The following is a 14,739-nucleotide window of genomic DNA, read 5'->3' as shown; positions in this document are numbered from 1 at the left end:
TAGCTAAGATAAATACTTGTACAGCCAAGGTCTGTGCTAAATCATCCATCGTTAGGAAAATGTGTCGCATTAAAGGGTAAATATGTAGAAAAGGATTAACACCATCATTAAGTTTCATGGTCGCAGTTTGATTTTTCCGAGATGATAATTAAAACTTGAATGATTATTCTCGTATTGCAAGCTAAATGTGAGTGGAAACAATGAAACAGAGTGGAAATAATGGAAACAAATAGAAACAAGCATATTAATGTACCATGTAAATGTGTGAACGAGTTTAGGGCGGTATGGTCACACGCACCTCACTTTAAAAGCGTCCACTGACCATAGCCGCCGTAATGCGGAAACACGATCGCTACACTGCCCAGAAACATTACATTTGTCATTTGTCTCCCTGACAAACGACAATCGAATCAATCTGAATGAACTTCGTAGTTTCGTTTCTCTAAAGAGGGAGTCCGGACTCCATTGGAGTGTACACTTTCGAATAATCAAGGAAACAATATATATATATATATATATATATATAGAGAGAGAGAGAGAGAGAGAGAGAGAGAGAGAGAGAGAGGGGAGGGAGGAAATTGGTTCAAGGAATCTTTCTTGACCTCATTTAAAAAAAAAAGGGGAAGAGTCATCTTGTACTTCACTATTTTATTACTATCTTTTTAATGAATTATTAGGCAAATTGATTTATTGTGGTTAACCGTTTGTTGGAGAAATTGTATCAAATCAAAAGCATCCACCGTTACAAAGCTAGAAAGTAACGCTTCAGTCCAGCCCTTCTTCATCATGGGCATGTAAAGTCCAACTCCGTAATTACCATCGTGAATCATATAGCATGGGTTTGCCAGACATGTTGATAACGAAAGAAAGGAATTTTTTCCTAGAGTATAACATGGCTGTAAAGAAAGTGGGGTAGGAAAATTTATTGAAATTTATACTTTTGGAGGAACCGATAGTACGGTTAGTCGTCGAAGGTTAGGTTAGTTGGTTATTATCATATCAACGATCTGTAATAATACTTATCACTAACAGAAAAGTTACTAAAGGAGAATGGAATTAAAATAACTGCATCTATGTATATCAATTTGTTTGATTCATGAGAATTCGTATGACCAAATTCTGTACAAATTTTAATCCATTGTAATCGCAGCCTAAATCGTCATCGACGATCGATCACAATATTATTTGATAAATTACTGCATAATAGGTTATCATATGGTCGTCTTACGACTTGGAAGTCGTAACCGAAGTCGGTTGTAAGTCGGCGACTAACTGTATTTAATTTAGAATGTTGTGAATGCTACCCAAGGGATGTTTCATGTAAGAGTATAGGAGAATGCTGTAATAGTAAGACTCTGTGCTCCATGTATATTACTGTTTTACACAGTATAAATTAATATTTCACTATCTTTTCCACCGCTGTGTTATAATTTTATATTATAGCTTATTACTCTATATAAACGTTAAAAAAAAATTTAAAAAAACTCGTTCACATTACAATAACAATATTTTACTACACAACTGAAACACTGCTTCACAAAAATACGTAGCAGTACATGGAAGTTGGACTTTCTTGCAATTACATCATCTGTCACAACATTTTTCGCACTTACCCATACCAGTTCTTGGCTTGTCTAGGCTGATTGTGGCAAAGTAGTCCATAACATTTCGTAACCTCCAGTAGGATTTCTCCTCCAACTCCATTGAATTGACTATGGAAACACTTGCCTGGAATAATGAATTGAATAAAGAGTCCTGGTAAGTAGCTCTTCTCACATGTGGGTCAGTCCATACGAAGTGGTCCAGAGCAGGTTGCTCGACCATCTCCGAGAAATTAGATTGTGATGAACCGTGTGTATGAGAAGGTCAATAACATCATTCACGTTGTATGTAGAAGTGTTCCTGAATTGCGGCCATTTTTGTTGTCGGTGGAGTGCCATTTTTTGCATTTGTAAACGTTTACGAAAACTACAGTTGCTCAGGACCTACAAATCAGACAAACACCAAAGAATAACGAATCTTTACAGGAGAGATTGAGGTACACGGAGAATATATACTCTTGCTTCTAAATAAATAAGCAGGGTTGGAAACAAATACCTGAAATCACCAGAAAAACTAAACTTTTAAAGGGTCTGTATTTTGGAATGCCATAAAGTGGAAGGTTGTGCTGAATACTATTGCATGTAAAGAGACTGCAGAAATATCCACAGCTATGATACTACTGGCACCGTAGATTTATGAGGTTTGAAAAAGTTTGTGATTTTGATGCCATTTTTGGGGCGTAACATCTCAGGAGGGCAAAGTACTAAAAATTGCTGCTTAGGCCACAAAGTAATTCCGTATGTAAATAAACTATTACAAATAAAAATCATAACTGATATTACATGGAGAAAAAAGTGAGAACATGGTAAAAAAAAAAAAGCGAAAAAAACACATGGCTGACGATGGTCGTAGCCCGGGAAAATTAAAATGTTTGGATATGTTTCGCTAGATCTCTAAAACTACGCATGGTGCAGCAATTAGGCCCGCTTTTGTTTGTGTTCAGTTGTACAAAAGCTTGCGAGTGTCGTTTGTTCCATCTTTCTACCTCCATGATCATTGCCGCGTCTATATTGTAAGGGAGTTAGCTCCCTCTTGCACCCACGAAACCCATCGTCGAACTAGATCGCAGTATTTAGGCACTTAATGTATCAGCAAAGTATCATTGAAATCCAACTCCATTTGCGTTATACAGGATAGACTAGCCCTTGGCTAGCTGGGCGCTCCGGCCCTAGTCCCTCGCGTCTGCTTGGTCTATTGCCTCGAACCTCTAAAACCTACAATTCTACCAAATTTAAAGTTTCTTTTCGTATTACAACAATTAAAATATAAGATTTTGTATCACAAGAAAACACCCATTTAAATAACATAGGAATTACTTCATCTTCCCTTTAGACCTTTAAAAACTAAAAATTTTGGAAATTTTGGAAATTTTCCTGTGAGCTAGTTCCAGAAGTTTACAATCATGCCAAATTTCATCATTCTAATCCTGCCGGAAATGCCTAAGCATTTTGGTGTGTAGATGTCCCATATAAATAACATTGGGAAGATTTTTCTGTTCCCCATAAAACCTCTATACGGTTGAAAATTTTTAGTTTTGGGATTTCCTTAGGTAACGCTAACTGAAATGTACACTCATGTCCAAAATAATTGTCGCATATCTATAACTGTCTTCTTGTAAGAATATAATTTGATGATGATTCTGCAGGGTACTTTTAATACTGATACCATGGTGGAAAGACTACAAGGTGATTGCATGCACATTTCGCACAGTGGAGCGAAAACGCAAAAAGCTGGACAAAAGTAAAAAAACGAAAGTTGGTAAATTTTTTTATGTAGTTGGCTAGAGTGATGTTAGAAGGGCCCAAATCCATAAATAGAATAGGGTTTTTACTTTATTACGACTACTTGAGCCACTCTTAAGTAGACCCTTCAGCAGGTCAAATGCGTAGAGAACAATAGAAGAATTGTGACGCGTCCGTTTAAACGGTTGTAATTTTCGAACGCTTTCATTGTTTTTAAATCTGTAAAGTTTTCCTATATCGTACTGGTAAGTAGCATAAGTGTATGAAGCGAAAAATTAATAATAATGATATAATAATTTATAATTTGAATCGCAAATCAGGCAAAAATATTCACATTGTTTATATATTTTATTAACTTAAAGCGTTGAAAACATTATGTGCACCCTCGTGCACCACGTTCATATTTTAATGGTAGTCTGAAAATTAATTAATGCTGTCGACAAAAACGTAGTTGCCAAAACGTGCCAATTACGAAGCGTGTTGATGTTAATTATTGTTCATTTAATGTTACAGTGACAAGCCGTTGCAGTTATCATAACCGAGTCAAATACCAATAATTTGTGTCATTTAAGTAATAATAATAGATTTCTAATAAATAAGAACGTAAGTAACAAGTAATTGTTCATCAAAACATGTGAAAAAAGTGAATGTTGTTAAAGATGCATTATGAAAATTACGAAGTATGTTGACATTCTTGTTATTCCGCCATTTTGGATCCACGATTTTGTTTTTTTCAACTTTAGTTGCAGAATTGTAATCAGCAACCTCAATAACCCCTTTATCGCCACTTTTGAGAACATTTCTACGACTTTTTCGACTTTTGCAAATTTTATTCCGCCATTTTGTTTTTTTCAACGTTAGTTGCAGAATCGTAATCAGCAACCTCAATAACCCCTTAATACTAAATTTCATTCAATTTGAATATAGTTATCATATTTTGGCCAGGTTTTTGCGTTTTCGCCCCACTGTGTGTCGCCTGGAGCGCTGTCGTGGCTGTGACGCCATCTGGTTTGCAAGAGACAACGGGAAGAGGCGCGGCTTTAAATGACAAGTGGAAATTCTTTGTTACTTTGTTCTGTTAAATGATATTGAGAATGTCTAACTGTGCAGTGTACGGCTGTAGTAATTATTACAGAAAAACTAAAGGAACTAATAAAAAATACTTTAGATTTCCTCAAAAGAGGGGGAATGTCTCCAGAAATGGATTTTAGCTTGCAGGCGACAGGACAAAGTAAACCTAAATATGGTAAGTTTTACATAAAAGTAATAAATAAACGCAATGTTAAATGAAATTATAAAAAAGCAATTTCATTATGTAGTTTCTTTTTAGTATTAATAGTATGTAATAATAGTATATAGGGCTACAGTAGCTTGTGTTGATTCTGCATACAAAAATCCAATAGTACGATTTAAAAAGACGAACTTTGAGGCAAGACCCGGATTCGAAATCATGAGGAAGGGGAACCGACAAAGGTGATCATTTCTATCATCATTTCCTTCTACATAAGAAATTGAGACAAAATTTTCCCCAGAGAGGGAGCCACGATGATCTAGGAGGCTTACCTCCCTCGTGTTACGCATATGGAGAGCATTGAACGCGTTAAAGTAGTTCAGATCCCATTTCATTCTGGAGGTCTGCATTCCCTGTAGCCTCGTTGCTAAAACGGGACGTTGCACTTCAATTAACTAACGAATGAAAGGTTCGTAATAACGATTAACGGTTACAAAGATGTATAACAATGTATTAGATCAAGAGAATCAAGTATCCACCTACCATGTCATGGCGACATTGTCGGGACATTTTTACACTCAGATTTTGAAATTTTTGTTCATTTTAATCATAACTTTGGATAATTACATATACATATTTAGGGGCCCCCTCCAGAATTACAAAATTAAGAATGACTGCAATACATTTAAAAATATGGTAGATTCTCAATCAATCAAGGAAGCACGGTGGCTCAGTGGCAGAAGGTTCACCTCTGGTGAAAGGGATACTGGTTCGCTTCTCGGTCAAGTGAGTTTGTGGTGGACAACATCGTGTCCATGAGTTTCTCGGGGTACTCCCGCATTCTCATTCCACCACATTCCACATAATCATTCACTTGCATTTATCTTTTGTCTTCTTTAGTCCACGGGACAGAAAAGAGAAAACTTATCAAGAAAATTATGTAATTTTATGGTTTATATGTTTCTAGTCTAGCTGTAACACTCCTACATCGTCTTCACCTACGCCTAGTACTTTGTTTCTTGCTTGAAATAGTACAGTTGCAATTTCTTTGTTTGAGATGCTTTGTATATACATATTTATTTCTATATATTTTTAGAACACAGTAGTATATGTAACGTTTTATTCCGTACAAATGTTTAATAATACAGTTTATTATAGCGTAAATTTTGACACTAATATTCAGAGTACTGTCAGTTTCACCAAACCTTTTGTTTAAATACAAATTCTATAAATAAGCGATCAGCGACTTCAAATAAGATGATTTTTTTTTATATAAATCAAAAATAAAAACGATGTTTAAAATATTAAATACGTGCGTCCCTGCTCAATAAAGTTTTTAACCTGAGATTCTGACGAAACTTACGTGGGAGCAACCTCTTAAAAAAACTGTCCAAGCATAACGAAAATATACGTACGTGCATTTCTGTTTACGAAAACCATGAATTCTCCCTTGAGATATTCTCAAAATTTATATGGGGTCATCAGTAAAGAATTCTCTTTCAAGCAAAATAATAATAATAGTCAAATCAAAACCGATCAATGTGTTACGAAAATATACTTGAGCATACATAAATATATAATAATGAAATGCATTAACGACACAATGTGTTACAGATTATTCAGGCCTATACATACTCAGGTGTATTACTTCAGATGTTTAAAAAAGAAAGAAAGAAAAAACAGAAAATGTAGTGAGAAATATTGGCTTGTTCAAACTTCAAAGATGTTTAATGTGAACTGATATTGCTGTTTCTTTTGCCATTGTAAATATCTTCCTTTCACTTAGCTTAAGCATTGATTACATTACGTTTATATAATTATTGTTTGTACTAAAATTTTTACTTCGTTGAAGATCACTATAAATAAAAGAGAAGTTTGTGTGTGAGATACCGGCGAGCAAGCGCTTGTTAAAAGTTCATCTGACTCTCGCTGGCCACGTCTGCGACCAAGATGACGTCAGGCGCCAGAGCGACAAGAATGTAGCACTGCATTGCATCCACCTTGTAGTCTTTCCACCATGACTGATACTATGTGTATAATGGGGAAATGTATATTTGTGGTAAATTACATAGGAAAAGAATTATATATACGAAAATTAAAATAAGTAAATCAAAATGTTGCTAAATGGACAAGAAAATTTTATTTTCGTTTTATTGTTCTTATTTACCGCTCTTTGCACATGAAATTTTCCACATACATGTCTTTGCCGATTATACATATAAGGTAATAACATTATAAGTAATACTGGTATAATTCTTTATCAAATTATATCACTACAACAACATATTTATAGGCATGCGACAATAATTTTGGACATGAGTGTACAATTATATCGAATTTCAAGTTTTTATTCCAATTCCAAGTACCTAAAATATGAGATTATAAGTCCAAAAAAGAGCCCATTTAAATAACATGGATAATTTCTTCCTCCTCTCCTTTAGACCCCCTAAAAATTAAATATATTAACTTTTAGCAATTTTCCTGTGGGTTAGTACTTGGAAGCTATAATCATGCTAAATTTCAACTTTCCACGTGAACCGGAAGTACCCCTTTATTTTATGTCAGTTCGTGTAATTTTATATATAGTTAGGATTTATGTAACGCAACCTTGTGAACATATTAACTTCCGTAACTGGGATTGGATTTCAATTACACTTTGCTGATACATTAAGTGCCTTAATACCGCGGTCTAGTTCGACGATGGATTTCGTGAGTGCAAAGGGGAGCTAACCCCCTTAACATATAGAAGTGGCAATGATCATGGAGGTAGAAAGATGGAACAATCGACACTCGCAAGCTTTTGCACAACTGAACGCAAACAAAAGCGGGCCTAATTGCTGCACTATGCGTAGTTTTTGAAATCTAGCATGAAACATATCCAAACATTTCAATTTTTCCGAGCTACGACCATCGTCACGCACTTGCTTTTTTTTTTTCGCGTTTTTACCACTCCTCACTTTTTTTTTTTTTTTTTTTTTAATAGTTTATTCACATATAGAATTGCTTTGTGGCCTAAGCAGCAAATGCAAAAATGGCACTCCACCGACAACAAAAGTTGCAGCCATTTAGGAACCGCCGTTTCTGATCTTATACACATGGTGAACATCATCATCATCATCACCACCACCATTGGTAAAGATAACTTGCTTTCCTTAATCCTTTCATTGCACAACCTGTGAGAAACGTGAACAATTCAGTTTTGTTTTTGTCATTGCCAGTTTGCCAGTTTTTAGGATCAATGGAATATTCTAGGCATTTGAGGATATCACTTTTTGAACCCAGACGCATATGCTCCCTATCAGAAAAAGTAATGGGTATTCCTGGTTCTCGTAACGAAAGATCTTCAAGTGTTTGATATCCGATGTATAATCTAGCAACATCATTTTTAAAGTTGCTATATGATTCTTCGTTCTATGGCTACTTTTCAATGTGTTCTGTGCGAAAATCCTGAACTTGTTGCGAATTCCTTATACACCTCCAAACCCACTGATTTTATTTTCCGCACAACGTCGACAACCTGAGGAACAGCAATTTCTTCTGTTGCAATGGAAGTGAGGTCCATACTACCTTTCTCAAATGGAGTTTCAATTTTTTCCATTAACAGATGTTTCTTGGACGCTATTTTTCTGGTCGTGGTGCCGTGTATCACGCCAAACTTTCTTCAGTGCCAGTCCTTCTTCAAACTCTGCAATAACGTGCAGCTTCCGGATCTGCAGTCCTCCAACTCCGAAAAGCGATTGGATTATCAGTAAATCCAACAATCCCACCATCCCCCTTAATAAGAGCATTATTTTGTTTATGAGCTTGCCACAACCTTGATCAAACCTTTTCAGTGACAGCCGTTTATTATTATTATTATTATTATTAACAGGCCGAGGCAGCAAATTCAGTCAAGCTTTTGCTAAAATACTATTTCCACTTCTCATATCTTTTCTCTTGGATTGTGAAGGTCAAGTAAGCTATTCATCTTCTTTGTTCTCTTTACAAATGACACAGTGTCCAGTTGGTTTCAGCTTCCTGTCGTGGCGTTGATGGTTCTGGACTCCGCAGGTCAACAATTTTGAATCTGTTGTTTGTAGACATGATGCTATTCATTCATTCATTGAAAACACTGCAAAAAATAAATATAATATAATAGCAAATAAAATTACAAATTAATTAATTAAAACTAAAAGTAACAAACACGCATATCATAAACAGTACCATTTATTACATGTAATTAAACTAAAGTGGTAAAAAGAATTCTTTTTTTTTTTTTTTAAATTACATATTAAATCAATTACAAGACTTCTTTAACACATCATACAAATCATCTGTATCCCATAGAGGCATGGGTAAGTTGTTATTGTCCACATACTTGAATACATTGCAACGTTAAACATTAAAAAATAAGGATTAAGACCGCACATTTCTCAAATACTACATTTTGTTAGGTAGCCGTATTAGCAAATGACTGTCATGGTCTTCAGAGCCTAGCAGCATGGGTTTTTTATTATTAATAGATTGCAACGTTAAATATTGAAAACGAAATATTAACCTAAAACTGTATATTTCTCAAATACTGTATTTTGTGAAGTAGCCATACTAGAAAATAGCTGCCATTGCCTCAGAGGGTAGATCTCGTGTGTCTCAATATCTATATCTTTTAACAATATAAACAGGTACCTTTGTGCAAAATTTCATGCTTTTATCACAAAGTGCACAATACTTTTGCTTATCCGCCCCACTATCTGTTTATATTTCAAGCATTATTTTCAACAGGAAACAGTTACAATTGTAAAGAAGTTGAATAACGAAAACAATTAACATACGTTAAGATTTACATCGAACATTTTATCATAACTATAGTTATATTTTTTTGTGGAAAAGCATGGTATTTATGTGTGTGCTCTAATATTTGTACTAATCTTGTTCTTATTCAGTGTTGTATCTGTTGTTACTAAATAGAGGGAGCATGTTCACGTTTGCATAACGATTATAAAAAACAGTTTTAGAGATATTATGAAGAGATTTGCTGTTCTACTACTTTTAATTTGTGTCAAGGCTTGCTATACTTTAAGGCGTAAGTTTATCCTAAGTCGGAAAGATGGTGACTCTCAAAAGTACTCTTTCCGAAAACAAAAATTTAAGGTAAGAATGTATCTGGAGCTTCTATTGTAAATGTTATCCATAAACTATCATTAACATTACAAAAACCTGTAAATGTTATATTGATAGACGACAATTTCACTCAGACCATTCGTTTACCTTCTATCGTTGTACAATCATATTGTCTATAATGAAATAGTATTACATCAAATTATTGAATGTACTTGAGATGTTAGTGGATAAATCTTAATTTTTCCTTCTTCCTTTCAGGCTCCAAGTATTTCATTGTTTAAACCACAATGGAACAGGCGGGGAAACTTTGTTAGTTGATGGATTTAAAGCTGCCGAAGCATTTAAGAGGAGCAATCCTGCTGGATATGAATTGCTTAGCAACACACCAATCGAGTCAGAGTATATAGAATCTGGAAAGCATTATGTCTGTACAGAGCCAGTGTTGAAGCATTGTCCTTTGACAGGACAAATACTTCAAATAAGGTAATATAATTAAGTTGAAAGAAAAGAATTCCCGAAATGAGCATGTGAAAATAAGTTCTTTATCAAGAATTAGTCATTTTAACACCATTATCAGAAACGTACAGACAAAAATGTCAATGCTGTAAGCACTTTCTAGACCCTTCATCAGACAGAGATAAGAAAAGAGAAAAGAAATATTAAAGCAGAGTTTTCCTCTTTTCTTTTTTATCTGTGTTTTTACTTTTTTCCCCTCTGATGGAACGACAGCAAAATTGCTTTACAATGTAGCTTTTCATTTGTGTTGTGGTCTGGTACCTGTAGGATCCACAAAATTTATCCCATTTAAAATTCACAGCAAAGTTTTTTGACAGTTTTCTTCTTTATTGTTAAGTTTATAAGCTCCAAAATTTTAATAGACGTAGAGGAGATATATATATATCTATAATTTATGTCATAGATTTAAACAAAAAATGTACATAGTAAGCTTCCACTTTTGACTTCGAAAACGTAGTAACGTAGCTCTGATCAGTCCATTTGGGAGATTCCAGCAGGTGCTTGCTTTTGTTTAATGAACTGTTGACTCGTATCTGTTTACTGTCCGCGTCTAGCGGTAGTCTCTCTATCCCTCTTCCTCACCTTCAACCCGTCATTGAAATGTGAGTTATGTTGACGGATAACTGAGAAAGAACACTTTGTGAGTGAGAGCACCATGGATAACAGTCAGAAATCAAGTTATTCCTGACGACTGAGGAAGACATATCATGAATTATTTTCGCTATAGAAACGAGAAAAGAGAAGAAAAAGTAAGATAAGATTATCATGTTATTTGGAAGGTGAGATTATTAAGGTTCGTATTTCTTGATTGTTTCTTACATCCCTAGATAGCTGCATTTCTGTATAATGTTGAATGACAGTCACACACCTACAGATAAAAATACACAAGGTGCACACCAAAAGTACATGCTGTTTTCTTCTAAAGTTCACGTTTTTTGCCAATTCAGGAAAGCAACTGCAGGGTCGGAGACCCCCATCCTTCGTCTCTAAGCAGTGCAAATTTTGTTTATTAGACAGCAGCGGTTGAGCACAGTGCCTGAACGAGGGAGAAGAGCAACGGTTAATTGTGAAATTTCTCACCGCATTTGGATGCTGTGTACCCAATATTCATCGCCAATTGGAAAGTGGGTATGGTGGTTGTGCTCTTGCAGAAAATATTGTTGGCAGGTGAGTACCAGAGTTCAAAGAGCAAATGTGAAAAATGAGCAGAGGTCTGGATATTCAACAGCAGCATCAGCTCACACCAACATTACCCGTTGAAAATTTTTATCATGGAAGATAGCGTGTCACAATGCGCGAGATTTGTGATACACTGGGGCTAACAGTGGAAACAGTAGAACGATAAAAATCACAGACGAACTGGGCCTAAGGGAAGTTTCGTCTCGCTGGGTTTCACGAATGCTTAATGACGATCAAAAAGAGGCAAGGATTATGTCAAATGTTGCAACGTTGACACGCTTCAGAAGAGAGGGAAGCAATTTTGTAGAAAGTGTTGTGACAATGAATAATCACGGATTCCATTATTCAACCCAGAAATAAAAGTAGTCTATGCAGTGGAAACACATAGACTACAATGAATTAATCACAGAATCCATTATTCAACCCAGAAATAAAAGCAGTCAATGCAGTGGAAACACATACACTAATCACCTCCGAAAACTTTTCTTCAGGTGGCATCGATTGAGAAAGTGAGAAAGTGCTGTACGCTATCTTCTGTGGTTTACAGGGAGCGATATAAGCCCACCCTGTTCCGAAAAGTCACAATTACGGGCGAGCATTTTCGCGCACTTTTGGATACAGAATTTTTGCCAAAATTGACTGAGAAATGACCACAAATGGCAGATGGCAATTTCATCCTCCACATGTACAATACACTGTCACACCATGCTAAGAGTGTGACCTCATTCTTGGCTGATTACGGTATTGAACTTCTCACACCCATCCCACTCACGAGATTTGCCCCGAGTAACTTCTGGTTGTTCCTAAACCTCAAGGATTTTTTTTTTCGTGGACGCCATTTTGCCAGTAGATTATTCTTGGGAAGTGCTGTTTTCCACTATCCGAAACATACCCCCAAAAATGATTATACCATATGCTACACAAAATGGACGTAGTGATGGCAACTGTGTATCTATAAAGAAGAAGAGTTTGTTGAGAAATAGACATAGATTAGTTCTCTGTGTTTCTTTGTTCTTGGAAATTAGAACGAAACGGCACGTACTTTCGGTGTGCACCGAGTATATTTTTAAAAAATCATCAAAAATTCTTTTAAATTTAAACACACAGATTGCTAAAAAGAAATCAAAACGGAAGAAAAATATAATTTACACACAAACTTTTTCTATAACTTGTTTTTTTTTTAAAAAAAAGGTTAAGATCTAAAGGGTAACACTATTCAAGGGAAGAGCCAGCTAGTCTCTGGTGACAATAAGAAATAATAATAATAAGTGACGGTGGCAACATTTGTCTTACTAATAGTCCGTGAATGGCCGTTAATGCCCTTTCGACAGTTTTAGTGCTGATAAGAAAAGTTGGTTTAGTTTGTAATTTCATTATACATAAAAAAACACACGTCAATCTGTAGGTCTTATTCATCATAATACTGTACTTTTTATATAATATATATGTACATACAAGAAGCGGTAATGTGCATAATATATATGTACATACAAGAAGCGGTAATGTGCAATACATTAGCGGCCTGGAGTTCAGCTCCCGGTGGGGACAGGAAATTTTTCTCGTTGTACCTTTTTTCAAGTGTGCCTCTCAAATCCACCAAACATTTGTGAAATGGATAGCCAAGGCGGGGGAGTGAAGAAGCTGGAATGTGATGCTGAGTCCATCACCTCCATGTGCGCCGAAGTCAATGAAGTGTATGTTTTACTTCCGTACACCCTTTTTAAGCCTTATAGTCTGTCCCGATGTAAAATAATAGTAATAAAACCTTTTGGTGCCCATTGGAAAGCGTGTGTATGTGAAAACAAGTTGTTTTTCTATATCGACATGCATTATTCAATCAGATACTCTACTGCGTCCAGTAATTTCCCTCGTATTCTAGGTTGAGTGCGAGGTCTCATATAGTTCCAATTATCAGCAAAGAACAGAGCAAGCGAAACAAGATTTTACAATAACGGAATAGTTATGATTTAATCGGGGCGTCAGCAGCTAGGCTGTTTCTCCCGTCGCGAGAGACTTTGTAGTTATATCAAACTCGTGCGCAGGTATTGATTGACAAGTACGACTCCAAAATCTTTACTTAAGATACATATTGATAGCCTTACAAACAGGGTTGGCTGGTTTAAACCATCTGGCTTAAAAAAAAAAAAAAAAAAAAGTTTAAAACGAAAAACGTTCGTAAAAGTGAGTGTTCGTAAAGTTTTGATGAACACACATTTGTGGGCTATTCACTCCCGTATATTATTCGTATTATATGCACACCTAAATTCCCCATTCATTACTCAGAGAGATTATACTACAAAGAAACTTTTTTTTAAATGTTTCTGAATGTTTCGTTGTGCTTTTTTTTTATAGTTTATTATTATTGTTATGCGATTGCAATCAAAGAAAAATTCTAAATGTTGTTTCGTTTTAATAATGTTTACTATTGATAAAAGACAGCGAAATGCCGTACTTTTCTTTTTTTTGGGGGGGAGGGGGGGAGTCATACAAACCCTACGAGAGTTATTTGTTGAAGTCAGAAGTATCTTTTGCATCTATTTATGTATAAATGGGTCAGAGCCAAAGTGGACTCAAATAATTCGTATCTTTATTCACTTTTCTTACTGATATGCAAATTAAGTCGTTGTATTTCTTTAACTTGGACTAATAAAAGTCATAGTGAACAAACTTGGACTAAATTAGTTCTTTTGTACTCTGCAGTATTTTTTCAAATTGTCTATATGTAATTCTGTATAATGGTTTCACTTGTGCAACTGTTTATCTTTTTGACTCTTGACAATTATATTAACAAATATGTAAAGATCAGTACAACGTATTTTTATCAGGAGTCCTTCGTGAGTGAGTCGGCAGACGTATCGCATTTGTGGCCAATTAGTCCCGGTTTTGAGTTCAAATGGAGGACAATCTTTTTCGGATGCAAGCCGAGAAGCGCCTTGGATTCCGGTTTAAGCTTATGTGACCCCTTCCAGCATAACCCGGCTGTTGCATAATAACACCAAGGCGAAACAAACTATTTCTGTTCATATGTGATATAAATATATACAGCAAATTACTTAAACCAAAAACCTAATTTAAACACACACACACAAAAAAAAAAAAAGTTTTCTTTTTGTTTTTTCAATAAAAACCCTGGTTTTTGCCAACCCTGCTTACAAATAGTCTGCGGGATATAATTATGGCAGATTCCAAATTCCCAAGAATATTTCGAAAAATGTTCCTTAAAGACGTCTCATTTTCTTTTATGTAAATGCCATACATTCCATTTTTCTGCAGCATCACACTAAAACTAAAAAGTTTCTGGATCTACAGCTCATGAAGGGTTATGACTAGCCAAATAACACATGTTCATCTGGGTAATGTAATATGGTC

General features: G+C 35.4%; 1 protein-coding gene across 2 annotated transcripts in view; it reads left to right on the top strand.

Annotated features, from left to right (window-relative positions):
• Positions 1 to 14,739, top strand: part of Tmlh (Trimethyllysine hydroxylase) — a 74,071-nt gene that overhangs the window by 48,722 nt on the left and 10,610 nt on the right. For both annotated transcript variants that reach the window (XM_081751667.1, XM_081751666.1), the window contains exon 7: positions 9,934 to 10,158. In XM_081751667.1, coding sequence (XP_081607793.1) covers positions 9,934 to 10,158 — 225 coding nt within the window. The remainder of the gene's footprint in view (positions 1 to 9,933; positions 10,159 to 14,739) is intronic.

Source organism: Thermobia domestica, chromosome 3, assembly GCF_964235325.1.
Source record: "Thermobia domestica chromosome 3, izTheDome1.hap1.1, whole genome shotgun sequence".
NCBI classification, from domain to species: Eukaryota; Metazoa; Arthropoda; class Insecta; order Zygentoma; family Lepismatidae; genus Thermobia; species Thermobia domestica.
The sequence above is the reverse complement of the archived record's forward strand: the minus strand, read 5'-3'. Positions and strand labels throughout refer to the sequence as shown.